The sequence below is a fragment of the Diadema antillarum genome, unplaced genomic scaffold (assembly GCF_040938485.1).
Source record: "Diadema antillarum isolate AM-2024a unplaced genomic scaffold, OU_Dant_1.0 seq00000187_RagTag, whole genome shotgun sequence".
In the NCBI taxonomy this organism is placed as follows: Eukaryota; Metazoa; Echinodermata; class Echinoidea; order Diadematoida; family Diadematidae; genus Diadema; species Diadema antillarum.
The window spans coordinates 691,864-718,636 of NW_027271251.1; the positions used below are offsets into that span (position 1 = coordinate 691,864).

Consider the following 26,773-nt stretch of genomic DNA (forward strand, 5'->3'; position numbering starts at 1 on the left):
CACTTCTGTGTGTGATCTCAGTATCTCCAGAAACATGATTACAGCTGAATTCCTTGCAAGAGCGAATGCCCTCCAAGAGTCATGACAGGATGGAAACATGAAACCATCTTGTCACCATGTTTCCTCTAGAGTCATGTAACATATCCTCTCAGTTTGCAGAACAATAAACAGAAGCCAAATACATCATTTGCAGACCCAAATATATTATGTACATAGATAAAAGAACATATCTAAAGTGTTGAAGAACCCATGACTTGTACTCAAATGAAGATTCATTGCACCTGCATACCAGCAACACATTCTGCACACTGTACATTGTTTCCACAGAAACATAATAGACTGTAAATCATGTACATACTGTGGATTACTCCCTCTTCAAAGAGAAAAGATCATTCACAGAATAAGATCAAATCAAATATTTCACTCCTTGGCACTTACTGGTACAGGTATGCATAATTTGGAGCACTTCAAAGCTTCAGTGAAGACTCACTTTTTTCTCCAGACATTCAATTAGTAACTCTTGGAGGTGTATATGTTTTTCAAAACACATACATGTACATGTACATGTATGTGGTGCCATACAAATGCTGTGAATCATCTTCATCATCACCATCATCATCACATAAGAAATGCCACGTCTGCATCAACATACACTGACATTAAACACTAACACCCTTTCTCACACCCATGCACACACAGACACACACATCCTGCCACATAACTGATACATGCACAAAAATATGACATGCACTAAAGAAACAGCAGGAACATCAAGACACATTGATATATTGATATCTAGTGGTGCCCTCCACACAACAATCATATATAGAGAGAAATCTCCCATATGAGACTCACCCGACAACGAAGAAGGAAAACTTGAAGAGCTTGAAGACGAGGACGAAGACGAGCTTGATGCAGGAGAATGAGATTCGGAGCAGGGACATGCTGCGAATCTTGCTGATGTTGTACTGAGAGCTGCTGAAGAACTCGCCGGTCAGCCGACGGATGTTTGACGGGCGAATGCCCCGCACCGCCCACACCAGCCAGCTCTGGGAGTCCCGGTTGGCGCCAACGGTCAAATTCATGAAGATCTCCGCCAGGCTGTCCCCAGTATCACTGATGCTGGTAGCATGCTGCATCTGTTGGGGTAAGGTATGGAATGGTTACATGTAAACTCAGGAGAATTCAATACCTTGCCATGACCCTTCACAGGAGCAATTGTAATTATCACTGAAACTGTTATTTAATAATGAATTATATAATTCACAATCTGGAATGGAATCCACTTTTCTGTCGTTAAGCAATGCAAGTCTTGAGTCACTGGAGGTGACCGTATTGTTTACGACATAACCAATATACGGACAGTATAGTAGGTGCATCACATACAGTACCTCCACACTTTACAGTCATGCACTGAGTATTATTATTTACCCAGGGTAGCCTCTTCAGTACAGTGTGTACTAGCACTGGTTTTCAAGAGGGCATTATCATTGTCCCAGCATTGCCAGGTACCCATTTCTTCATCTGGTTTGTGAGGGATAATGCGGGTAAAACATCTGATATCCAAGAATGTAAGCACTTGCTAAGACTTGAACTCAGGACCTCCATTTCCAAGGCAAGAGTCTTATCCACTATACCACAGTGCCCCCAGGTCTGTGCACTTTACACTGAGCTCAGTATCACGTCTAATCATCCAGTTTTGGTAGAAAGAGATACTGGAGATCCTTACAAGCTGATTGCTTCTGAACATATGTATAACCTGAGAAAGGATGGAATACCGTGTATGTAGTATTATGATCCAACATATACCATTTGATAATAATATTGGAAAAAAGCAAATGATTCCTGAAGCAGAGTAAACTTATGATAGGGTACAGCCCCAAAGTACTCTACCCATGTAGGGAAAAAAGGGGGTTGGGGAGCGAATCATATTTGTACTATATACCATTGAAATATCCAGGAACACATGATAATCATCCATATTCACAATTACATCTATGCTATGCTTTCTAATGGTTTTTATTCCCCACTGAATAGATTAACCCTTTTGTTTCAAATTCAAGAGATGCACATTTCCCCCATACCTCAAAGATGGTGTCTTCACAGAAGTTGACAAAGTCCTCCAACTTCTCCTTTTCACCTCCCTCATTGACCACTTCATGGAGAAACTGCTGTTTGGACTCCTGTGCTCGACAACATACACACACAAACAAAATACAAAAGGTTGGTCATGCAATGTACTTGTATACTGTGCATACTGTACTTTAGTATAGTTCATAATTCAAAAAAGAAACACGTAATTCCTTCATACACTGATGGTCAAATGCACCTTGAATATAAAATGGCTACTAAGTACATATGGGGTCATAATACAAAGCTACTGATGAATCAAAAGTCAGTTCATATAAGGAGCTACACAGAGTTAAGGGAAACTTACATCACCAATGTAAAAAGAAATGACAAATACACCCTCTATATCATACAAGATACATTAATGTATTAACATCTAAATACTTCATGGCTGTCTATTACTTGTAGAAGGCCCATCAAGGGTTCATGTATTATACAACTATAGATTTGTAGGGTGTTGTTTGTATTCATTGTGCCTGTCATAGACATATGTAATTGTGATGCGAGATATGTTTGAATTGTCATGATTATTTTGGTACAATGAAATGTCAATGGAAACTAAATTTCTATGTCTGACATAGACCAATGAAGATGGATGAATGGATGAACGAATGAATGAATGAATCAATCAATCAATGAAAATCAGATACAATACTGTACATTAAAAACTACAACTTGTCTTTAAATGAGGTGTTTCTTTTCAAGTAATTATTGTGAACAGTGATCATCTGCTAAGCATACTGTACCATAACACAGCCTTACACCATTTAACATTAAAAATCGAGAGAAGATCTACAGCTACAATGTACCTTTTGTAAGCCACATATATTTGCAGAACCTTGGATATACAATGTATGCAATTAGAGAGAGATGTTACAGATGTGTGGGTCAACAGTGAACAATGAGCTTGAGCTACATTCTGCCCACAGCTACCTCTACAATCATGACAAGAATTCTTCATTCACACGTACATCCAGAACAATGCCATACATTTTTTTTTCACACAATGATCATCACCATGAACTTGGAATGACCTTTCACAGAAGAAGAAATACCTTGATTTGTGGCTTCTCCCATTGTGCCTTGTGTGACTCTGTGATCTTGAAGTACACTCTTTCAATTCTTCTGCTGCTACCTACAAGATATAACAAAAACAACAACAACAACATCAAACTACTCTTAGGTCTTTCCACATTACAAAGTAACTGACATTATTCACTGGGTTACTCAATAAGAAGGTTCAAAGAATAGTCTTGTGAAGCACAAAGAAAGTGAACTGATTAGCAAGTTGCAAGGTATGACTACCTCCGCTACATGTACAGTATGTACAGGGCTGCCAACATTCCTCCGCCAACATCAGGGAAATTTCACAGAGCAATCAAAGAAGACACTAAAGTTACATGCATCTTACTACTAAATAGATACTCTCAAATCAGGAAGACCATTATATTGATCTTAGTTTACAGACAGGTGTCACTGTATCATGGTGAAAAATTGGACTTGGATCCATTTTGGCTATGCTCAGACCGGGGGGGGGGGGGGGGGGGGGGGGGGGGGGGGGGGGGGGGGGGGGGGGGGGGGGGGTGTCATAATCTACAAGATTGTGTCATAAGATTTTTTGAAACAATCAATTTCTAATTTCAATTGAGTAATTATGCAAATTAAGCTCAAGATCATATTTTAGCCTAATTAAAAGCATTGAGAGTCTAATTTTTGATCTGTAAATCTGTTTTTAGCATATTCAACAATTGCACATCACAAAAACTTCCAAAACTCATTTAAATTCTTATGTATTTTATTGTTTTCAGAATTTCTTATGTATTTCATAGTTTTTCAACTTTTGTTTTTTCTTTGTTTTTTCATTGGAAATTGTCACTGACCACTTTTGTACCAAAATTAGCACTAAATTAATCAATGAAAGTGATTTATTGTAAAAATAATCAGGTTTTTATGACTTTCATGACGGAGCACTGTTTTCCATAGGAATGTACACAAAATCACACAATTGTGCCCGTTTTGGGGCGACATTCCGTTACAAAAATGGGCGTGGCTTCGCAAAAGTATGCGCGGACGTTGCAAATTTGGTCTCAAAAGTTGCGCGAGACTTGAACAAACAAAGCCAAGAAGCGAAACGTCCAGGGGGGGGGGATTCCCCCCCCCCGGCCCTTTTATGGTTAAAGGTCCTCTGACATTCAATTTTGGCTATGTGTCCATGATGACTTTTGTTGATGACATCATGAAAGACATGAGAGTTGTCTGTTTGTTTGTTTATTTTCTTTTTTTTTTGGGGGGGGGGGGTGGCAGAGCTTAGTGCTGCAGAAAAAGAGAGAAATAAAGTGATACAAAATATGTCGCTTAGACGTCTTCTGAATTGGTGATGTGTAATAAATATCACAAGACCTTTACTCCTCTCGTACTTTGTGCTATCACCATTGACAACCTGTTTTGAACAGAACATCAATAGTAGGTCACATGGTGGTTCTGGAAAGGTTGCCAGTTATTGAAATCTAAAAAGAAAACAGAAAAAAAATTCTGAGAACACACCCATGATTTCAATCCGTCCGAGGTAGGGTTCAAAGTATGTCAAAAGACTCTCAGCCTGCAACAGGAAACGTTCCAATCTGTAGGATTCAAAAGAATGACATGACCAGACATAATGATGAAACGGCAATGAAAATATAAATTGCATTATGACACATTACAACAAATTACACATTATAATCTACACTATGAAAGTTTTAATAAGGAAATATTCAGATTCCTGGAATATGCAAGAGTTTAAACTTACGCATGAAAAGATAAAGATGATCATCACACTACGTTCCAAAAGATAAAGAAATTAATTGGTAGTGTCTGACGCTTTTTAAAAATATACATGTATATATATATATATATATATATGCATACAATTGCTGGTTTATTTCATTTCAAAATAAAGGACATTCAAATGTATAATCAAATTTGGCAGATATATCAAGGCTTTGTGATTTTTGTTTGTTTGAATGACAAATATATATTGTTACAATGTGTATTTCAGAGACATACATGTAACATGTGCACTATGATGTGTAACATGTAGTAGATATTAACCTCTGTCTGTCCAATCCAACATCAATCCCCTTTGATTCTGGTGTTCTTGCATCTTGTAATTGTTGCTGCTGATCAGACCTAGTTTTGGATTAGTCTTCAGATTATCCCACCAATTTGACACAAATATGTAAACTTCTATGATAACTTATGATGGAAATGGCATTCTCCACATCAACATATTACTGAGTATACTGTAATAACACAAATGCAAATATAGCAATACTTTTTCACAGATATACCCCAAACTGACAACATTCATTGAAACAAAGCATATGTCTCAATTAGTCTAACGGACGAGTTGTGCAGAAGAAAGAGAGAGAGGCTTTTTTATTTCAATTATCAATATTTGTCCCTAATTGCTATCTCCCCCCCCCCCCCACCACCAAGAGAGGTGTTCTTACCTTCTGTCATTGGGCATGTGGTCAGCAAGATTGGTAAGCAGCACAGCGAGATTGAAGCCTGTGTGAAAACAGATTCAAAGCAAACATGATGAACCTTGGTCCACATTGACACTATCAACAGCTTTGACAAGTTTACCAGCAATAAGCTGCATATGTGTAATGGCACATTAGGTTAAGTGGCAGAATATCTGATTGGTTGTAAATAGTCATGTGATCTTCATGAATTGCAATATAAAGCTCATTGAGTGAAGGCAAAATTCAAGGTAGAGACATTTTACAAAAAACAATAGTGATTCTAACTATCGGCAAAATTTTGAGTGTCATATCACATGACACTGCAAACAAAATTATCCTAAATGTACTGTAATGAATAATTATTTTCTAGCAAATTTATTAACATATGACTTTTACAACCTATATTCCACTACGACTATATGTATAACTACCTGTACACAAGTCATTGAAAAAATGGCCGTCATGAAGGTATGTATTTGCAGAATGGCCCATGTAGTGACTAGGTACATGACACAATAATAGAACAAAACAACATGGAAAACTTTTTTTCCCTAAGCCAATCAAACGAGACCTTTCACCCCACTGGAGTGTCAGAACTATGTTCATAAGTCTGTTGCTTTTGCCTTGTCAGTCACAGGTTCCCATAGCATTTTATCACATTACTCTTTTGGCAGGGAGACATACTTTAACTGATAAAAATCATAGACAAGACCATATCACACTTTTGGTGGCAAATTAGAAAATTTCTTGAATCTTTGTGGAGAGAGAGAAAAAAAACCCTTCCCCGTGTGATTGTTCATAGACTTGACCTGCTGAGTAAAAGACCACATTTGGGGAAAAGTCAGGTTTGGGTGTGAGCATAAGATTGTCTACCATGTGTTATCCACTGCCAGGTTGCAGTGTTTTTCTGGGGAAGACAAGGGATTGAGTCTGGTGCAATGAGATCTTCAACCTGCATTAAACATAACTCTATAGTGGATTATCATAATTTGAACACAAGCACTTTGTTTCCCATCACTAGAGGTACTCTTGCAACCTCCGAAGGGCTTACCGATGTCCTGAGCTGGTCCGTGGAATCTCTCTGTGAACTCGTTGAAGTCGATCCGTCCATCATTGTTCCTGTCAGCACACTTCAGCAGATACTCAATCTCATCTCTGTAGAAAATAAAATCATTCAGTCCTTAGTTGCAAGTAGTTTTAATATTAGGACAAGATTTGTCAGACCTTTGTGTCTAGACTAAAACCAAAATAAACTTGGCCATTCAACATCGGATCCTCACAAATCTTGAGGACATTATTAACCTTAACATTAGAAATTGTTTCATGCTACTTCAAGCATCACACAGAACATACCTGTATGCAGCGTTTCATATGTTTTGGTAAGAAAGTACATGAACTCTGCACTATTAGAGCACTTGAGTCTCCATAAAATGGTGCATGGAAAGCTATATGTTCTCAAGCACACTAAGCTGGGAGAGGTAAATTTTCCTCAAAACCCACTGCTAGCAGAACTGATGGAGACAATCATATTGTAATATGAAGTTCAAATTTTGAAATAAAGTGCTGCAGAAAGAGACAGGAGGTTTGGTTGATATTCTGTCATGAAAGGACCTAATGAAATAAATTCATTTTATGGGATTGTGTGTCATCCTATTGGTTAGTTCCACCTATGTATTCATTGCAGCCTCAGGACAGACTTGGGACAAGTGACACTCACTGGGTGTACATCTTCTGTGCTTCCATGGCCTTCTGGAATTCCTTGTGTGATATCCAGCCATCACCATTGGCATCATACTCCTGATGAAGAAATAATATTTGGAAAGCTTTTTAAATTGGTGTATCAAATAAATTACATGAGAAAAAGTGTGAAATGAAAAAGAAAAAGTACAGGTACCAAAATGATAATTTGGTACTTTCCTACAAAGAAAAAGGTCACATTGTACCATTGGCTGTATTATTAGAAGCTGACATGTAAACTTTGTAGTTACTGCAAGCTTTTTGATGTCTCTATCTATCTATCTATCTATCTATCTATCTATCTATCTATCTATCTATCTATCTATCTATCTATCTACCTATCTACAAGTATCTGTCTAATACATCTTCCTATTAATATCTATGTGTGTATGTTATAAAGCACAATTTGACATAATCTTGCTGGAGATTCTGAAAAAAAAAACCCACCACAGATCAAAGTATTCATTGAAGGAAAGTATGTATGTCATCAATTGTTTTACATCTTCATACTAGCAAACAAACACACAATAGCCATGAGAATAGAATAATACAGCGTGAAAAAGACTGCAAGACAGTTCTATTTACCCTGAAAGCTTCGCTGGAAGAGAGGTCTTTCAGTTTCAAAAACATGTCAAAGAACTTCAGGATCATCTGCAGACAGAAGCAAGGAAACATTCCAATTTGAAAATGTGTACAAACTAGGAGTGTTCACACTTGCCATTGGATACAATTAAACAAGGTATTAGTATCAGCATTCCGATCTATAACTTTTACCATATACATGTGCGTTCATTAACGCTAAATTTTTGGAAAGAGATAATAGTGCATATATCCCATATGCACATTGCATGCAGCAAGACTATCAGTGAATTAGTCAGGTAATCAACAAATCATCACAAATACAGTTTCAAGCATGTTTTTTTGCCGTCATCTCCGTCTTCATCCTATTGCTCTATCATTATCAATATCATCTCATCACCATAATCATCATCATTGTGTCATCAACATATCATCAGCATTACTATTATTCTAAACATCATTTTTATCATAATCATTACCACCACCATCATATCATCAGCATTATAATTACTCTCAATATCATGAATGTCATAATTATCAACGTCATAACAATCGACATTTACCCTTGCCATCAGTGTCAGCATTATTATCATAATCATTATAATCATCAAAAACATCACCACAAACCTAAACATCTGCCCAATTATCAATGATACAATATCACATTATCTGTTCAAGAAACTATCCTTACCTCAAGGTTTGCAGAAGATTCCACTAGGGTGTCCACCATCTGCTTGCCAGTGGTACCATGCATCACATTACCTGTGGCAACAAGGAAGAAACATCACCTAAACATTAGAAGCTTCCTCTTGTAATCTGACATATCTGAGAGTTAAGAACAAACATGCCCATGTAATAACAATAAATAACTTAAGTAGAGTTCGAACAACCAGATTTACTTGTTTACTTGTGATGAGCATTTTCAAATGTAATTTACACATTATTATATCTGCTGGTTGATGTATCCCTTGCTCTTATATATCCTTGTTCTTATTTTCAGGTAAAACAAAAACAGGAAACAAATGACATTGTGGAAATATTATTCATTCCTTTGGACACTTTTCCCCTTATCCCATTTTAAATCCCCTACAACCCGACCTTGTCCCGATCCCAACTGCACTGTGTCTGTACAACCAATACCTTGTATTTCCCTTGTTTACTCTGTTTGCCCCCACTCCACTTTTCTGTTCTTCATCCTTCACCAATCCTGTCTCTCCTTCATTCCATCTCATCCTGTCCCTCCCTATAAACCCAACCTTCTCCAACCACACCTTTGATACTCTCCCAAACTCCACCATGCTCTCCCCAACCAAAATCCAGCCCTCTTTCATCTCACCCCACCCCACCCCATCACATCCCTGCCTACATCTGGGCCCCGTTTTATCAAAAGATAAAATCGATTTTAAATTTCCTTACCACACAGGCTGCCTTAGACTTGCAGTTGAAATCAACTTTATAATCATAATCAATTTTAACTCTTCATAAAACCGGGCCCTGACCTTCCAGCATGCTGAGCAGCATGACCACCATCTCCTTGTGCAGGTTGAGCAGTTCTCTCAGGAGCTCCAGCTGGCTGGTGTCCTGGGACAGCTTCTTCTGCAGGTGGGCAAAGATGTGGAGGAAACCCACCACGGCATCCCACAGACGGCTGTGGGCCAGGGCCAGCTGGTTGCCTGCACATGGACCCTGTTGGTGAAAGAAGAGGGACATACCATTGTCATGAATATGCAAATGAAACATTTTGACCTCTGGGTCAGATAACATGTGCACGATGTAAGCAATCACAATAATCCAGTGAACACACTTCTAGATATGGAATAATTTCTCATTCATCTGGCCGTGAATGTAGGTTGAGATGTGACCACCATCGCTGAAGGCTTGTATTCTCAGACATGGTTAATCAATGTTGGGGACTACCTTTGTAGATGATGAGTAGTGCCAGAGAAAACATACAGACACACTGTAGGTCCTACCGAAAGGATGGTAATACGCCTATGATAAGCACTGAGAAGAAGTCAAGGGACTTACAACCTCCTTGCAATTATAAACCCTTGACATTGAACATTCTGTACATTCCCAAATGAGAGTCATCCTCTATGTGTGTTAGTCAAGGTACTTTGTAAGTCTTCCATCAACTTAAATTTCCCATAGACGACAAGTGCATGCATCATGCATCACAGACAAGCTCATAGCTTGCTAGCTTTGCACACAGGTATAGACAGCTGTATGTGTCTTGGCATCTTGTGGGTGAAGAGTGAACCCAAAGTGCATGCCCATGTTTCATCTTGTGCAACTTGTCATTTGCATACATGACATTTTTTTTTTCCATGCGAGAACGTTATTCCCAAGAATGCATTGCCCTGTGGATTGATGACTCTAATCATCCATTTGCACACCTTTATCTGACTAACCCATATTAAATGTTAACTCATTGGGGGCCATCAATAGAGCGCCAGAGCAGGGATGGTTGTTATTGCCGAGGTATTGACTTCTACACTTGTTATAGACACCAATGCTGACAACAGGCAAATATTTGGTCAGAACAAGGTGAATCTCATCCAGTATATTCAAGAGGAAGTAGGAGAACCCTGTAACTTGCATGACATTTTAAAGAGCTGCACACGAATATGCTCTTTATAAATGGTAACCAATACTCCATGGTTTTTGCATATGATAACCTTTCTGTATGATATTCTGTATGATATTTTAAGTTTTTAAAGACTTTATGTTAAAGTTCTCATTGAGCTTTGCATATCATCAGATCCCAATGGACAACAGATGAAAAACCATGTACTGCATGGTGCACACTAGGTTGGGAGATGGAGAGATTGGTAGATATAGTGTCTTACCTGGATGTATTCTGTGAGAGAGCTGAAGACCTGCTTCACCACCTTGAAGGCACGTGAGAAATTCTCTCTTCCCTGTCAAAAGCAAACAAGAGAACACATCATTTTATCTTTGTCTTGATAATACACCGTAATCATCAATAAACTTTGGAGACAGCAAATGAATGGGCACAGTACATGTAGAGGGTTCTTAACTAGCACAATGTCAGTACCCTGAGGAAATACTAAAATCTAGCTCCAGCGTCAAAACACCCACACATCTTCTTGAATTGTCTTCTCTGTCTCTTTAAATCAGTGTGATAAACTGCCCGAAAATCTTGTTTTTGATTCATGGATGGATTATGGGGTTGATATACTGAAAAAAAAGTACCCTAAATCTTGTTTTTGATTCACAGAGGGATTACAGGGTTGATGTATTGAGAAAACTACCCAAAATCTTGTTGATTAACAGATTGATTATGGGGCTGATGTATTGAAATGGAGACATCTCATTTCATCTTTCCTCCTTTGCTAAGACTCTGATACCTACCTGAGCATCGACCACATCCTTGCCTGAATAGTGCCAGTAGAAGTCGCTGATGGACTCCTGAAATAGTGCAAAGATTGAAAGTAAAAAGACAAATTATCTTACATTCTCATAATGGAGAGACGCAGTCACATGTTGAAATGTTTAAACTCTCAGCTATCATCGTCTGCTTCTGTTCTCCATACACAGTGAAGAATTACCTGTGAAGCAAAGCAAAACTAAAATCTAACCAGGGATTTCTGTAAAAAAGAAACAAACATTCATGTAAAAATCCATTCTGGCTATTCTTGTGGAAATACTCAAATACCTTTAGGCCTACCATAAAGCCAGACATTTTTCTAATTTTGGGAGGAGCTAAGATTTGAATAAGCGAAATGCATGCAAAAGTTTTTTGTACACAATGCATTTTTTTCGTGTTTGTTTGTTTGTGCTTTAGAAGCACTGTGGAATGCCTGCTCACCTGTAGCCTCAGTAGATAGTCCACTGTGCAGATGATGATGTTGACTGTTGTGTGGTTTCCAGTCTGAGTTCGCAGGTAGTTCTGGAATTCTGCACCAGAATTAGATCAAAACATTTGCGTCTCATTTATCTCTCTATTATCTTTTCTTCAGGGTACAGGAAATAGACAAGGGAAAACAACATGACATCCATAGGGGTAGACCCACAAGCACAGATGGATATATGGCAAAGGCATATAACAGCTCACAAAAGTCACACACAAACAGACATATACATACTCATGCACTCTGTAGGCAAATGAGAAAGTAGGCTAGTGGAAGAGAAAGGGAAAAATACCAAGGGTGAGAGATATGAGACACATACAAACATGAAGACAAGAAAAGTTGAGTTTCATCAAAGGAATCTCAGATACCACCATAAGAATTAACAGTTTAGAGTGCATATAGAGTTGCATGTTTTTGCTGTGCATGATTATACATACACATGTACTGACAAATAGAAAACATAGGATTAAAAACAAATATACATGTCAGGTATACAAACAAAATTGAAGGCTAATGATAACTACATTGTACATCTCATTATGATGGTAGCATGACATCTTGTCTATCTTTATTGATGCTGGGCAAATAGATGGGAAATTTTTACTATGGATGGCAGGTTACCAGGTTTTTTCGGCACCTGTCATCAGTCTTTCATGATTTTGCTCGGTGCCATGGTATTTGCTACAGTTGTCAGTTGTCAAAGTATGTCTTTATCCAGTGGAGGCCAAGAAAATATGCTTTGACACTTGGCAGTGTACAAAATGTGTATGTTCCACCCAAATTATATTACACCTCTTAAGCAGCAGCTGACAGAAACTGGACAAATAATGTTCCACACAAAATAAACCGACAAAATATTACTGAATATTCATTGCAGACGACAGGCAGTGTAAAATACACCAAACAGAAACAGGTAATAATTAAAAGAAAAAATCAAGTGTTCAATACCTAAGACCTGTAGGGTAATGAAAATGATGGCTGGTTCATACCTAAATTGTGTCCCTCACAGAGCAGCTGCAGAAACCTGAAAAGCGCACAAGTGAAGTCGGCATCGTGCATGGCTTTCTCACCTACAAATACAAAATAATACAATATAATATATAAATAATACAAACAGACACAAATAATGGAACTTGTACATCTTATGCTACTAGAGATGTTAAATCACATTAATGATGCTTCTTAAGCCCGCCGCACACTTCACGATTTTGCCCCGATTCACCGTTCTTAAGACCTTAAGACTAGAAGTGTGACGTCACAGTCTTGCCAGTTTGCAGTCGTACATCTGGGTCTTAGCGCCAGTCGTAGAGATTTGACATGTTGAATTTCTACGACCGGTCATAGGCTTTCAGCCATTCACAATGCAGTAAAATGCAAGCACACGCAGTGCGCACTGCGCGTGCTGTACAGTCGCAAGCCTACTCGTAAGGTTCCGTCGTATAGTGTACGGTGTCCGGTCGTATGTGACTGGTCTTAAGACCCAGCTTGGCTTAAGACTTTAAGACCAGTCTGATCATGTAGTGTGCGGTGGCCTTTAGACAAAACACATAACATAAAGCAAACTATTTATGTTTTCTGAATTCAATGTGATATTTCTATTTCAATGGCTATTTTAGCAATATACAAAATAGGAGAGTCTTCGTACTTGAGTCCAAACAGAGGATGACACATTATAAGGCGTAATGAAATATCATAGATCATATACACTGTACTCAAAAGGATTACAGACCAATCTAGACTTTCTCCCTGGAGCACAAACATTTAAAAAACCTTATCAATGTAATTGTTCTGCAGTCGCTTTTTGAAAAAAGAACAATGCAACAGTTCTAGCTAATGAATTATACATTGTACATATACCTTGTATCTTCATTCCTACAACAAGACAGAATAGAGAGACAAATTTCTTCAAACTCCTGGCTATGCAACTAATGAAAATGGAAGCGTTATGTTATGCGGCAATGACTGCTTGCAGATAAATCGGGTAGATAAGAAGATCAGTAAATAGATCAGGCAATTTCATTCCTGGAGGCAGATTAGAGGAAAGGCCCTGTCACATATGATAAGCTGCCACTGGTCACCAACCTGCAATGACCGCTTATTGGGCATTGGTTACAATGTTGAAATATTTGTTTCTCCCTTTGGGGGTAGGGGGAGTAGCAGTGTACTAAAGGTTGTCACCTTGCATTGAGGTTGCAGCAAGCAGTTGTTAAGATACTTGGCTTAGTTGTAAGTTGTTGCTTACAACAGTCCTATGAGATAAAAGAAGTGAATTCCAACCAGATTTTGTAGAAAAGCCCAACATATTTCCACTTTTTTACTCAGATTTCAATAAGACAGGAAGGTGAGTATCCTCTGACTGGTCTCTGACTGGTCTCTGACTGGTCCGTGACTACTATATAAGCTGTTATTTTTGCATACAGATATTTTTCATGAATGAGGAGTAACAGGCATTTTCCCGAGGTGTTGTTTTCACGAAATGATGTGACGCTACTGTAAATGCACTGTTAACCTACCGCATTGTGACATTTTCGCGTGTTGTTAAATTTGGGATCCAACTGTGATTCGCAAAATTCACAAAAATTAAACCCTCACAAAAATAACAGCTTATACAGTAGTCTTCAGTGGGCACTGGACATTTTCTTTGGTTATCAAGAAACTTGAGCAACTGCCTGGGTGCCCACTGGGTTTTATAACCAAAGCAACCAACAATAACCATCACATCTCATTTTGTTGTCTGTGGGAGGACTATGTGAAAAAAAACCCCAACAAAACACCTTGATGCACAGGACACTAAGCAGCTCAGGGAATCCTGATACAGACGCTGCTACCAATTATAAAACAGAATTTCCATTAACATCAGCCAGAACTGTGAAAACAGTTAATAATTCATTTATTTATCTATTTTCTTTAATAATAAGCTGCCAAACAGCAGTCAACCACTTGTCAACATGTCAACAAACTGAATGTTGAACAGTTCCCTACCATCCCATGCATCAAGTTGCCCATCGCAGATTCTTACAAACTTTGGTACCGTGGCAATAAAATGGTGGCAATTGGTTACCACAAAGAATGTCCCCAGTCCCCAGTTATTGTGTGACTGGTGCCAGCAAATATTTCCACATTTTGTGAATACTGCCCATTCACAGTCATACAATTACCAAGCTGAAAGAAATGTTAGATCTAGGGCTGTTTTGCCAAAAATGCAGATACTGCATCCCATTCACCAGCAAAGTTTGCCCTTGCATGTACAGCTTGTAATATGAAATTTAGATAGTAGAAATGCCTCACCACGCACTACAAATACAGAAACAGAATAATGTTTGACTGTCAAAATGCAAGAACAGACCTGGCATAAGATGATTCAAAAGTAGATAGAAATAATATGGTAGTGTACACGTAAATGAATGAACACTGTATGTCACACAGCATTGCAAATGCAAGAAACAAGATTGGAAAGGAACTGTTAATGAATGAGACTGAGTGAGGTCATGTTTTCAATACACGTCCATATCACAGAAAGTGCAGATGTGAGATGCATGAAGGACAAATGTGAGATATTCATTTATTCTAAATTTGTATCATCTAATATAAGAAACTCTTTACTCATAAAATCTACACAATAGATTTGTTTTTTCTCCTTATCATACACTTACTTTACATTGTGCCTATTTTGTGGATTTTTGTCTACGGCCACAAGTTCAATGATTAGGTTCTGCAAGGGCAGAATTTCATCTGTTTATCTCAAAATATCAATGCTACTCCATTACGTTACTAACATTCTGTGATTTTCTTTTATCATTCTACACCCTATCTCTATAACATAGAACTCGTGAAAAACATAACCAAGCTTTGGAATTCCTTACCATATAACAATCTTTTTTATACTGCTGATTTAATGAAAACATCAATATGCTATCAAGCACATTAAAACTTTCTAAATGCCTTGTAAAACCATTCTCACAAATCATAACAAATCAATGGGACATTACTATCTCTATTCTCAATTATAAACACACCAATGCATTATTTTGTGACTAGCTCTCCAAGAATAAAATTACTGAACAGAAGCAAAGAAGATTTATGTGATTTGGTGTCTGAAATCTAAAAAGCAGACCAGAATTTCCCTGTTTCTGGATGTGTGGTAGTGTCTCTTACATTTTGTAATTACCTGCAGAGTATTACTACTGCTTTACTACACAGAGGGAACAAGAACCAAACTTTGATAATTTCTTTGGAGATCATTTATACAATGTGATACGCAAAAACCTTAGTGTCAAGGAGGCTAAATTAGAATCATCCAAAAACAGTTCCTCTGGAATGATAAATCACCCCTTCCCCTCCCCCCCCCCCCCCTTAAGAAAAAATGCATCATGTCGATATAATCATGGAAAATGGGCATTGAATGTCTACGATTAAGAAAGATCGTGCCTACTTTGACGCATCCTTGCAATCCAATATGAAAACTGCGAAGTGACCTATACAACCCACTGGAATTTCTGATATATACGGCACCACTGATATGTAATAATAGCAGCACATACACTGCAAATGACACAAATTAAGAGAATGAGTCCCTCAACTGACATTCCTACTTCATGAAAGTACATATTTGTACATTTTACCCTCGAATCAAAACTCCCACATGGGTCACAACCAGCGTGTCCCTACAATGTCATACTTGATCAGAATCCTTTTATTTCTTTTTAAAAATTGTTAGTGCATGTCTATGTGGATGGTGCTAATACAGGCATGATGATTATTGCTGATGTCACATCGCACATAAAACTTTGTTTGCCTTAATCAAACACACACACTCGGAATCGGATATTTCCAAAAGTAGGAAGTGTTAAAGAGAAAACAAACACATGCACATGCAAACGACTCCAAGATGGAAAGAGTTTAAAGAACATATATTGCAGCAAAGCCAGCAGTTAAAGGCAAGTGATTAGGTTTCAGGTGTTGTGCGGAATCATCTTTCAGTAGTGTTTGCAGTGTGTAAGAGTGAAAACAGATACAGTCCAGTGTGTATTATGATGCTTTGTGTGTATGAAATTACAAGAAAATAACAAGAGAAGCTGTGAAGTGAGATTATTCAGCATTTCCAATTTGACAAGTTCTAGAGATTTGAAGGTAGAGTAGTTGGTCCAGTGATCAGAATTTACCTGGTCTTAGGTCATCAGAGCCTGTTTACGGTTTGCAGGGTACACAGAAACATCGGGGTGAAATAGTAACAATGGAGTAAAAAATAAAATTAAGAAAATGAAAGTTTTATAATTTGTAAGTATACATTCGTCTGTACAAAGTAAATCAAACAAGCATAATCTGTATGGAGGATCACTGTTCATAAACTGGAAACATGCTCTCTGCTCCTGAAATAGTCTAGCAAACACCACCACAACAACAACAACAACAAATAATTACCTTGACATTCAACTGTAAAACAAAGCTGATAAAGTGTACCATCTATGCCTACATTAGACCACCCAGCGTGACTTCCGTTTAGTATGACATGAAACTTCATCCTGATCTGTCTAAAGTGAACGGTATTAGACACTTCAAAAGCTTATAAAAGGAAACAAGGTTAGATCAACACGCGTGAATGGAGGACATGTAGGACTCCTTGTTTACATGCACCTGGGAATCTAAGTCAACCACATTGATGCTTTTCATGAAAACGTGTAGAGCATTGAGGTGTAATTAGAAGCATTTGGTGGTCCTATTAAACATAAGAAAGAATTATCTGGTGGTTTGTAGAGATATTCTTGGGTTAAAAACAGCAAGTACTTTTTTGTGTGTGCGAATGTGTGTGTGTGTGTGTGTGTCCAACAGAGTATTATGCATAAAGTACTGGAGAAATGGGAAAGTTATCAAAAACCCTTAATACAGTTCTACAGAATGCAATGCTAAAAGTTGTATGTAGCCCAAAATAGCCACAAAAGACTTAAAGACTATATTCCTACAGGGACAGTGCAGTGTTTGACTGCCAAAGTGCCTACGCTATATTTCTGTGAAATATAATACTAGCAGTGATGTGATCTTTTGTACAGATTCTACAAACTCTGGGGGCTTGGAAACCAGTGTAGAGGGTGTGTTTAAACACATGCACTGTTATTTGTGCTCTCTTCTGCACTTTCTATTCCTAAAAAAAAAAAAGGACAAAAAAAAAGAAGAAGGTATGATGACACACTCCTTCCAGCAAATTCCCCTCACAACAGGCATGGATGTGACAGATTCCTTGTATAACACACAAAACTTTCAGTCACACAAACAAAGTGAAACAAAAATAAAGTGACTGTCTGACAAATAAAAAATATTTTTCCATCATAACAATGCACTCTGATGGGCCCGATGACTTTCTCCCTCGACAGTGTGTTTACATGGCACCATGATAGAACAGATCTACAATGTATCTGAAGGTACATTGTATCAAGAGACTCTTGCGACCAATGCTAGACAGGCTTTAATCACTATCTGTCTCAACCATCATACAAATGAAATAAAGAAGTCCTATGTCCCAAGGTCACATCTTTGTCGTAATATTTGTTTAAAAGAAAAAACAAGTCTTGGTATCAGTGGTAGACATTATCTTTATATCAAAATTATATCAAACTGTGTATTGAAAACTGGGGTAGTTTTTAGACATACTTCATATTCTGTATGATCACACAAAACAAACGATGCTGCTGTCTCCAGTTATTCATTAACAACGTTATGTTGCACTAAAATATCAACAAAAGATGGAGACACTAATACTCAGCACATTGGCACATATATTTGTCCAGACTGACTGTCTAACTCTATGCATGTTTTTCAACAGAAAAAAAAAAATAAATAAATAAACAACTAACGACGGGTGTTGGATAAGATGAGAGACACAGAGAGAGGAAATAAAAACATCTCTAGCGGCAGGACATCATGCTCGTTCTACACAAGAACATCCGGTGACAGAAATGACCGACATGATCTGGACCAGTGACAACATCCATTCACTGACTGAAGGCCTTACCTGCATTCTCACCGGACGTCACTCCCAGACCCTCGGCTTTGTTATACCGCTCAAATGCCTCCAGATCTAGCACGCTGAGTGGGAGAAAGAGGACAATAATCTAATGATTGTATTAGTAATGGTCTCCCTCCCCCCTCCCCCCCCCCCCCCCCCAACCAAAAAAATAATAATAATAACAATTATAATGATGATAATCACAATACTGGTAAAATAATAAGAGTAATATCACCATCATAATTTCATATATTTGATACACACAACGTTTAACACTGCGAGTCTCACAGCATGGCAGTTCACGTTATAATCTTTAATACATGCAGATATAACTTTTGCAGCTACTTGTGAAAGTTGCATCCTGATCACGTTGCACAAAGACATGGGCCAGAAATTTATTTATCTTTGTAAATCATCCCGTGAAATCCCTACCTCAAGACAAAAATCGTACTCGCACTTCAAGCTTGGTTTACGCATAATGCTTGCTCATGTTTTGTTTAAAGACATTCCTTTGCCAGCTACTCAAGCATCTTATATAACTCAGACAGGTGAATGTCGCCTTCTCCCTAAACAGCAAGCAGCAAACAAGTTCAAAAGCAGAGTTTTGTGTCAACAAGTTTATGTAATACCCACTGTTCTGAAACTTTTTCACAATGGCTGAGTCAAATAGTGTGAATGATATGAATAATGGAATCATTGTTATGTCTGCTTATGCACAAGACAAAGAGGATGTACCCGTACATGCCACAAATAGCGAAGAGGGTAAGAACCCTGATATAATTAGTTTTTTGAACTCACAAGCTCACGAACTGATACTTGATTCTGATGTAAACGACACCAGTCGTCAAACACCACCTACAGAATACCACATTGAAGACGACATAATTTCATTATCTCATTCTAATCCAAACCAATTTTTTATTTCGCACTTTAACATAAGGAGTATAAACAAAAACTTTGATCAATTCAATATGTTCGTGAATCAAGTTAAATTTGATAGTCAGGTTATCGGAATCAGTGAAACCTGGTTAAATGAAACATCACCTTCTTCGCTATTTACCATTGATGGCTTCACACTTTTGACAAAAAACAGGGCAGGTAAAAAAGGCGGCGGAGTTGGGCTTTACGTCACTCAGAATTTGAATTATGAACTCTTAGACGAATTCAGTTTAATGTCTGAAGTTATTGAGAGTATTTTCATTGAAATTAGGGTTCCAAATAGGAAAAGTATTGTTGTCGGTGAAATATACAGACCTCCAAATACAAGCCCCACTGAATTTATTGAATCTTTATCCGTACTTTTAGCTGATAAATATTTGGAGAATAAAAGTTGTTTCATCATGGGTGACTTCAATTTCAACCTTTTAGACTGTCATACCAACTCCGTATGCCAAGATTTCCTCAATGTGATGTTATCCGAGTCCTTTTCACCTCTTATAAAGAAGCCCACTCGAATTTCAGATGTCACAGCAACTCTAATTGACAACATTTTTGTTAATAGTTCTCTTTCCAATATCACGTTTGGTGTAATAGTGTCTGATGTATCCGATCATTTTCCGATTTTCGCTGTTCTGCCCAATGTTAACATAAGTAATGCCTCTTTTTATTCGCCCAATTCTGGTTTTCGAGAAATGTCAGAAACTAATCTTAATAGACTTAGGGAGAGACTAGGATCCGTTAATTGGTCAATTGTTAATAACCAAAGTGATGCAAATTTAGCTTTTGAACACTTTTCACAAATATTATCATCCGCATTCAATTCCATTATACCCGTTAAGCCATTTACTCGTTTAAACCGTAAAAAGGTTCCAAAGAAACCATGGATTACGAAATCTCTCCTGAGGTCTATTAACCGTAAAAATGCTCTTTTCTACAAATACCGAAGTGATCCTAACAGTCGAACTCGGTCTCGGTATGTGCATTATCGCAACGTTCTTACATCATCCATACGTTTAGCCAAACGAATGCATTTTTCAAAGCAATTTATCAAGCATAAAAATGACATCAAGAGTACGTGGAAGGTGATAAATGAAGCGCTGAACACTAAAAATAACATCGAACCACCTAGGCATATTATTAATAATGATAAGTACATTGAAGATGAAGCTGATGTGGCAGAAGTATTCAATGAATACTTTGTAAGCATAGGACCTAATCTTGCCAGCAGTATTCCGCATTCAAATACTGATTTTTATTACTTTCTAAAAGACCAGAATCAGCAGTCTCTTTTTTTTGAACCTGTCATTGAAGAAGAAATCAAAGATATCGTGCAAAACTTGAACACTAAGAAAAGCTCTGGATGTGATGGAATCACCAATTTTCTCCTTAAAAACATCATTAATGAAATAGTTATACCATTAACACACATTTTTAATTTATCGTTATCTACTGGCATAGTTCCACAAAAAATGAAAATAGCTAAAGTAGTACCAATTTTTAAAAAAGGACAAAAAGAATCTGTGACAAATTATCGCCCTATATCTTTGTTAACTTCATTTTCAAAACTTCTTGAAAGGTTGGTATATACGCGCACACACAAATTTCTCGAAAAGTGTGAAGTTTTTTGTAACTCCCAGTTTGGTTTTAGGAAAAACCACAGTACGACCCATGCCTTACTCACTTTTATCCACAAAGTTGCTCATGCTATAGATGACGTCTCCCACACTATTGGAGTTTTTCTTGATTTTTCGAAGGCCTTCGACACAATTGACCACGATATTTTGATTTACAAGCTACGACATTATGGTATACGTGGGAAGGCTTTGGACTGGTTTCGAGATTATTTATCAAACAGAAAACAATTTGTGAGTATAAATGGCCGTGATTCTCAGTTAAAGTTAATTTCATGTGGTGTTCCACAGGGCTCCTTACTAGGCCCACTATTGTTCATTTTGTACATTAACGATCTTCCTAGTTCCTCGCCAATTCTTTCCTTTATATGTTTTGCTGACGACTCCAATCTGTTTTTTACACACAGAGATCCTTATACTCTTGTTAACACAGTGAATAAAGAATTTAAATCTGTGCAATCTTGGATATACGCCAACAAATTGTCACTTAATATTGATAAAACTCATTGTATGCTTTTTAGCAATAGTCTTAAAACCCTTCCTTTTCATATTAAGTTTAATGAAACCGAATTAAATCAAGTCAGTAGTATAAAATTTTTAGGGCTTTTTATTGATAGTGATTTATCTTGGAAATCCCACGTTAGTTATTTAAGTAATATTCTTTCTAAAAATACGGGTGTTCTTAATAAACTTAAGAGTGTTTTTCCAAGTCAAATTCTGCTTAATCTTTATTCTACTTTGATTACTCCGTACCTTAATTATGGTATTCTTGTGTGGGGGAATGCAACTAGAAATCTTCTTGATATACTGTTCCGTATTCAAAAACGTGCCATCAGAAATATCAACCATGTCGGATATTTGTCCCACACGAATGATTTATTTTTGAAAAATAAAATACTGAAAATATCAGATCTGTTCAGTTACAACGTCGGCATATTTATGTACAAATTTTCTGCCAACGAGTTACCGGATGTTTTTACTAGCATGTTCAGAAAAAACTATTTGATTCATAATTATCCTACCCGCCAAAGTGACGCATTTCACCTTCCACGTACTCGAACAATTTTCGCTAAAAAAACGATAATGTATACGGGCCCTAGATACTGGAATGACCTCTCCCCCGAAATAACAAGCTGCTCGTCTATATATTCCTTTAAACGTAATTTAAAAGAGTTTTTATTGAGTGCATATTTTGCAGACACTGAACAGTCGTAATGTCTTATGTAATACTGTGGTATGTTATTGTCCAATCAAACATTTTGTCAACACGTTACAGATTCCATTTAGGGTCTTGCCATGGGGCTCTCTGAATTCATCATTAGCAATTCCACACTCTACTTCGTTTCCCTCTCTTCCTCTTTCCCTCTGCCCCTCTCTAACCTTCTATGCCGAGCTTGACGGCAGGCACCAAATGGCTTAATAGTTGTACATGTTACTTTTTGTGTCTTACTGATCATATCCTGGTGAAAGTTTTAATGCAACAATAGTTTATAGTATATACACCAAAGTAGGCTGTATAATAATGATGGCTCGGTCACAGTAAGTTCATATTAATGTATAGTTTGTTTGTTTTTCTTCTACTTCTTTTTCTTCTTCTTTTTTATTACATAAAATTTGGCAACCTTACATCATCATTCTGGTCTTCTATCCGTTCTCCGTTTCTTTTTCACAAACACTGATTACTCGGGGCTTACAGCCAAACAAGCTAGCTTTCATGTAGGTCCCGTCATACTTCTCTTTGATCAACCCCATTTCGATTTCGATTTTGACCAGTTATCATTACATGTAATTACTGTGTTATCACCATGTATATTGTTTGTTTTCTGCACATTGTTCACAAGGTAAAAGAACTTGTCTGGTTTCTGTTGTAATGTTCATAAATGAGAAGTATGAAAATAAAATGAATTGAATTGAATTGAAACACATTTTTGAACATTGAGTGAAGCATGCCTCTAGTGCAGCACGGCCTCACACACCATGGCACAGTTCGCTATGCCGGTATTTCTGGACAAAGTGTCTGTTTATCATGCTCTTTCAGGTACAAGTGTGAGGAAAAAATGGCACAGCACCACCTTGGCAATTCACATGGGACATCTCTCCCTGATGGGTGTGACAGAAAAACAAAGGCCCTATCAAGACCGCTTCTCCAAAATACTTTTGACCTCTTAACCAGGGAATTTGCAACAACACAGGCATATGTACTGTAAAGTCATTCAGGATCACATCTTTACTATACCAGGGACATTGCACTCAACGTGGTACAGTTACTACTGGCAGGGATAAAAGTTAGATCCACACTCCCACAGGTGGGTGTGGCAGGGATCGCGGGATGCCATTGGTCACTTACGTGCACTTCTCCATGAGCTCTGCCACACTGGTGAAAAATCCAACGTCCATCTTGTCCTGGAGGTGCTGCAGCATTTTCTGCCACATGAGGTCAATATTAATCGTAAATACGAGAAAACAGTGCAATTGCTTGGCATGGTGTACAACCAACCCTAAATATACTAAAGGCTCTTGTGGAGAGGATCTCAAAAGAAATCATACACAGATTGACAACTAACATGAATTGTTGATGTTATTAAACATCTTCTTTAATTTTACTCATGTTAATGAGAATATTAGCATGGTATCTGACATCACATGGGCTTTGAAACCAACTACATTTCTTGCAAACATTCTAATTCTGATTATCTTGTTGACATGAATAGCAATTCCTTCTTAATTGAAAGTAAGTGTTTGAAGAAAGTGCCTCATTTTAGCATGGCTGTTGTGTCTTAAAGAAAAAAGAGAGAGCATGGTCATGGTCATGAGAGACGAATCTTTAGAAATTATCAATGCATATATGCAATATCACAAATACCTACGCTGCTTCCATGAATGTGAATTTGTCTGCAAGCATTCTTATGTATTTATTGAAATAACCAAATGTAATGGTCAGACTTTCAACATTGTCCTTTACCTTCTATTCACAATTTGTACCATCCCATGATTTCAATGCCGAAAATTGAGGAAATTAAACCAATTCATATCATTAACTATTTTCTACATCACGATCATGAACTATGAGCAGTTTTGGATAAATTCAAAACATGATGATGCTTAGGTCCATTTACTACAGTATGCTTTTCTATCACAATTACAGATGGAGTGCCATTTGAGGTGACTGAAACAAAAAGACCCCCCCCAAAAAAAAAAAAAAAAAAAAAAAAAAAAGCCTACCTTTTGGACCAACTCATTACCCCCTCTGAGCAGAGAGATTCCCAGCTTGAGAGATCCCATCACCATGTCACTGGGCTCACCTGACGATAATCACAACACAGCAGAACTCTAGTCAACATTTACAATATAACAAATTCTTAATGTCTTTGACTTAAAATTTGGTAATAAGATGAAATAAATATGATACTTGAACCACTGCGATCCGACAGAAGTGATGCCATACTGCTCTCATCCCATCTAAAAGTATTTAAAAAAAACCTGTATCTCAGTATCTGTTCACTATTCAAGTGATACAAGTAGTACCACCAGCTACCAGAACAAAAATAACACTTAAATAGAACTATAATGCAGTATCAGCAAATTACTATACAAAACTGTGTAACCGTCACACAAGGTATGAGAGAGGTCTGAAATGACATCACATTCTGAATGCCTCAATAATAGTCATGACATACGTAGATACATGTATTCCTCATCACTTCATTCCACGAAAACAAACACAATACTTTCTTCACAGAAGATATCAGATAAACAAAATGACAGCATTCTATAGTAATTTCATTCATACCACTCATTCACTTCAAGGTTTAATCACTGTGATGTTTCCCTCACTTAAGTCAATTATAGCTCATTCTTTGCTGATATTCAGCTCTTCTGGGGAATTCATTACTCTGAGAGATGTTGGTAGCATGACAAAACAGGCCAAATAATGATGCAGTGCTGAGTGGAACAAGTTTATCTGTGCAATCATGGCCGTGCCACTGAAACATTGGCCATAGATTCCCCCATCTTTGGGTGATGGAGAACATAAATGCTGATTCGTTGACAGCTTTTGGAGTGAGTTGAGCATTATCACTCTTTAACCCGACATAGCTGTTAAAACTTTTCAAGCAGTGCGTAGAAAGTGACAATCATGACAATGGGATCTGAAAGAGAGCTGTTTTTGTTTTTCCTTGTCATGTAAAGACGTTACACAATCAAGTCTGATACACAATAAGATGAACATGGCACTCATGGCATGTCATGCGACAAGAATGATCTCAACATTGCAGTACTTTTTTTTTCAGGATTAATGAAAAAATGAGAGAAGGAAGATTGGCAGTTAAAATCTAGCGATGTCAACGCATCAAATGCCTTCTGTAACAGCAAATCTGAATCAATGTAGCAAATACTTTGTTGTTTTGTAATATTTTACTCTACATTGATTTCCTGGCTAATCTCAAAATGATGTAAAACACACACATCTGGTATAGTGATAAGGTTTCCACACTGGCTGTGTTACATACGCTAATATGGCACACACGTCACAAGTCATGTCTCATAATTGCTTTATCACATTCTCTTTCATGCTATTAGAACAAGATTTGCATTCATGTCATGTCACTTCAGTAAAACATGTCAAAAACAGAAGAAAAATCTACAAAAAGACTTGTCTAGGGCATTATCGATATACACTGTACATCTCACAATGTAAGTTCTTTCAATACAATTACCCAATACAATTACCAAATTCTTCGTCCAATACACTGCAAAACATCAACATAAAATGTTCAAAAAGTGTGAAAACAATGCTAAAATCAGACTACAAATGCAGTCAACTTTGCATAAGGCAACACTGCTTATAAAAAAAAAAAAAAATTGGTTGAGTCAGAACATACATCCAGAACCATACGGAAATGTGTGGCAGTTCCATGATGTTAATTGACTTTGTATCTGTTAAGACTCTTGATGGACCATATGACTTGAACTTATGCAGAATTGACCATTAACTACGAAACAGTGGTATTACATGTATCTAACAAAATTCAATGGCCAAAACAATTCACTCAATTAAGTGTGCCCATCAGACTTTTCAAACAATGTCAAAGCAAAGGTATTTGATCTGCGCAAGATTTCATCACAAGAAAGACGTAACAGTTTGGGTTGACAGTGTGACAGTTTGGGAAGGAAAATGTTATTCACAAGTTATTCAAAGAAATAAACTAAAAGATTACAATGAATTGAAGTATTTGTTAATTTTTGCTTCCCAAACTTACCGTAAGACATGGGACATCTCTCTGAAAGATAGCAGATTTAAGGGACTGAAAGTGTAAAAGCATCTCACACAAGTCCCACCACAACAGTGGGATCAAATTAAATCCACAAACTTTTGTA

The 26,773-nt window shown here is 37.4% G+C and overlaps 1 protein-coding gene across 1 annotated transcript in view; it reads right to left on the bottom strand.

Moving 5' to 3' along the window:
• Positions 1 to 26,773, bottom strand: part of LOC139728602 (ryanodine receptor 2-like) — a 326,287-nt gene that overhangs the window by 45,835 nt on the left and 253,679 nt on the right. The window contains exons 93-110 of the mRNA XM_071639541.1: positions 24,620 to 24,699; positions 23,745 to 23,821; positions 18,834 to 18,907; positions 16,990 to 17,010; positions 12,817 to 12,897; positions 11,785 to 11,873; positions 11,328 to 11,384; positions 10,802 to 10,873; positions 9,452 to 9,638; positions 8,644 to 8,714; positions 7,959 to 8,024; positions 7,354 to 7,433; positions 6,688 to 6,791; positions 5,622 to 5,679; positions 4,675 to 4,751; positions 3,186 to 3,265; positions 2,085 to 2,183; positions 856 to 1,139 (exon numbers count right to left, since the gene is read on the bottom strand). Of these exons, the coding sequence (XP_071495642.1) occupies positions 856 to 1,139; positions 2,085 to 2,183; positions 3,186 to 3,265; positions 4,675 to 4,751; positions 5,622 to 5,679; positions 6,688 to 6,791; positions 7,354 to 7,433; positions 7,959 to 8,024; positions 8,644 to 8,714; positions 9,452 to 9,638; positions 10,802 to 10,873; positions 11,328 to 11,384; positions 11,785 to 11,873; positions 12,817 to 12,897; positions 16,990 to 17,010; positions 18,834 to 18,907; positions 23,745 to 23,821; positions 24,620 to 24,699 (1,657 nt within the window). The remainder of the gene's footprint in view (positions 1 to 855; positions 1,140 to 2,084; positions 2,184 to 3,185; positions 3,266 to 4,674; positions 4,752 to 5,621; positions 5,680 to 6,687; positions 6,792 to 7,353; positions 7,434 to 7,958; positions 8,025 to 8,643; positions 8,715 to 9,451; positions 9,639 to 10,801; positions 10,874 to 11,327; positions 11,385 to 11,784; positions 11,874 to 12,816; positions 12,898 to 16,989; positions 17,011 to 18,833; positions 18,908 to 23,744; positions 23,822 to 24,619; positions 24,700 to 26,773) is intronic.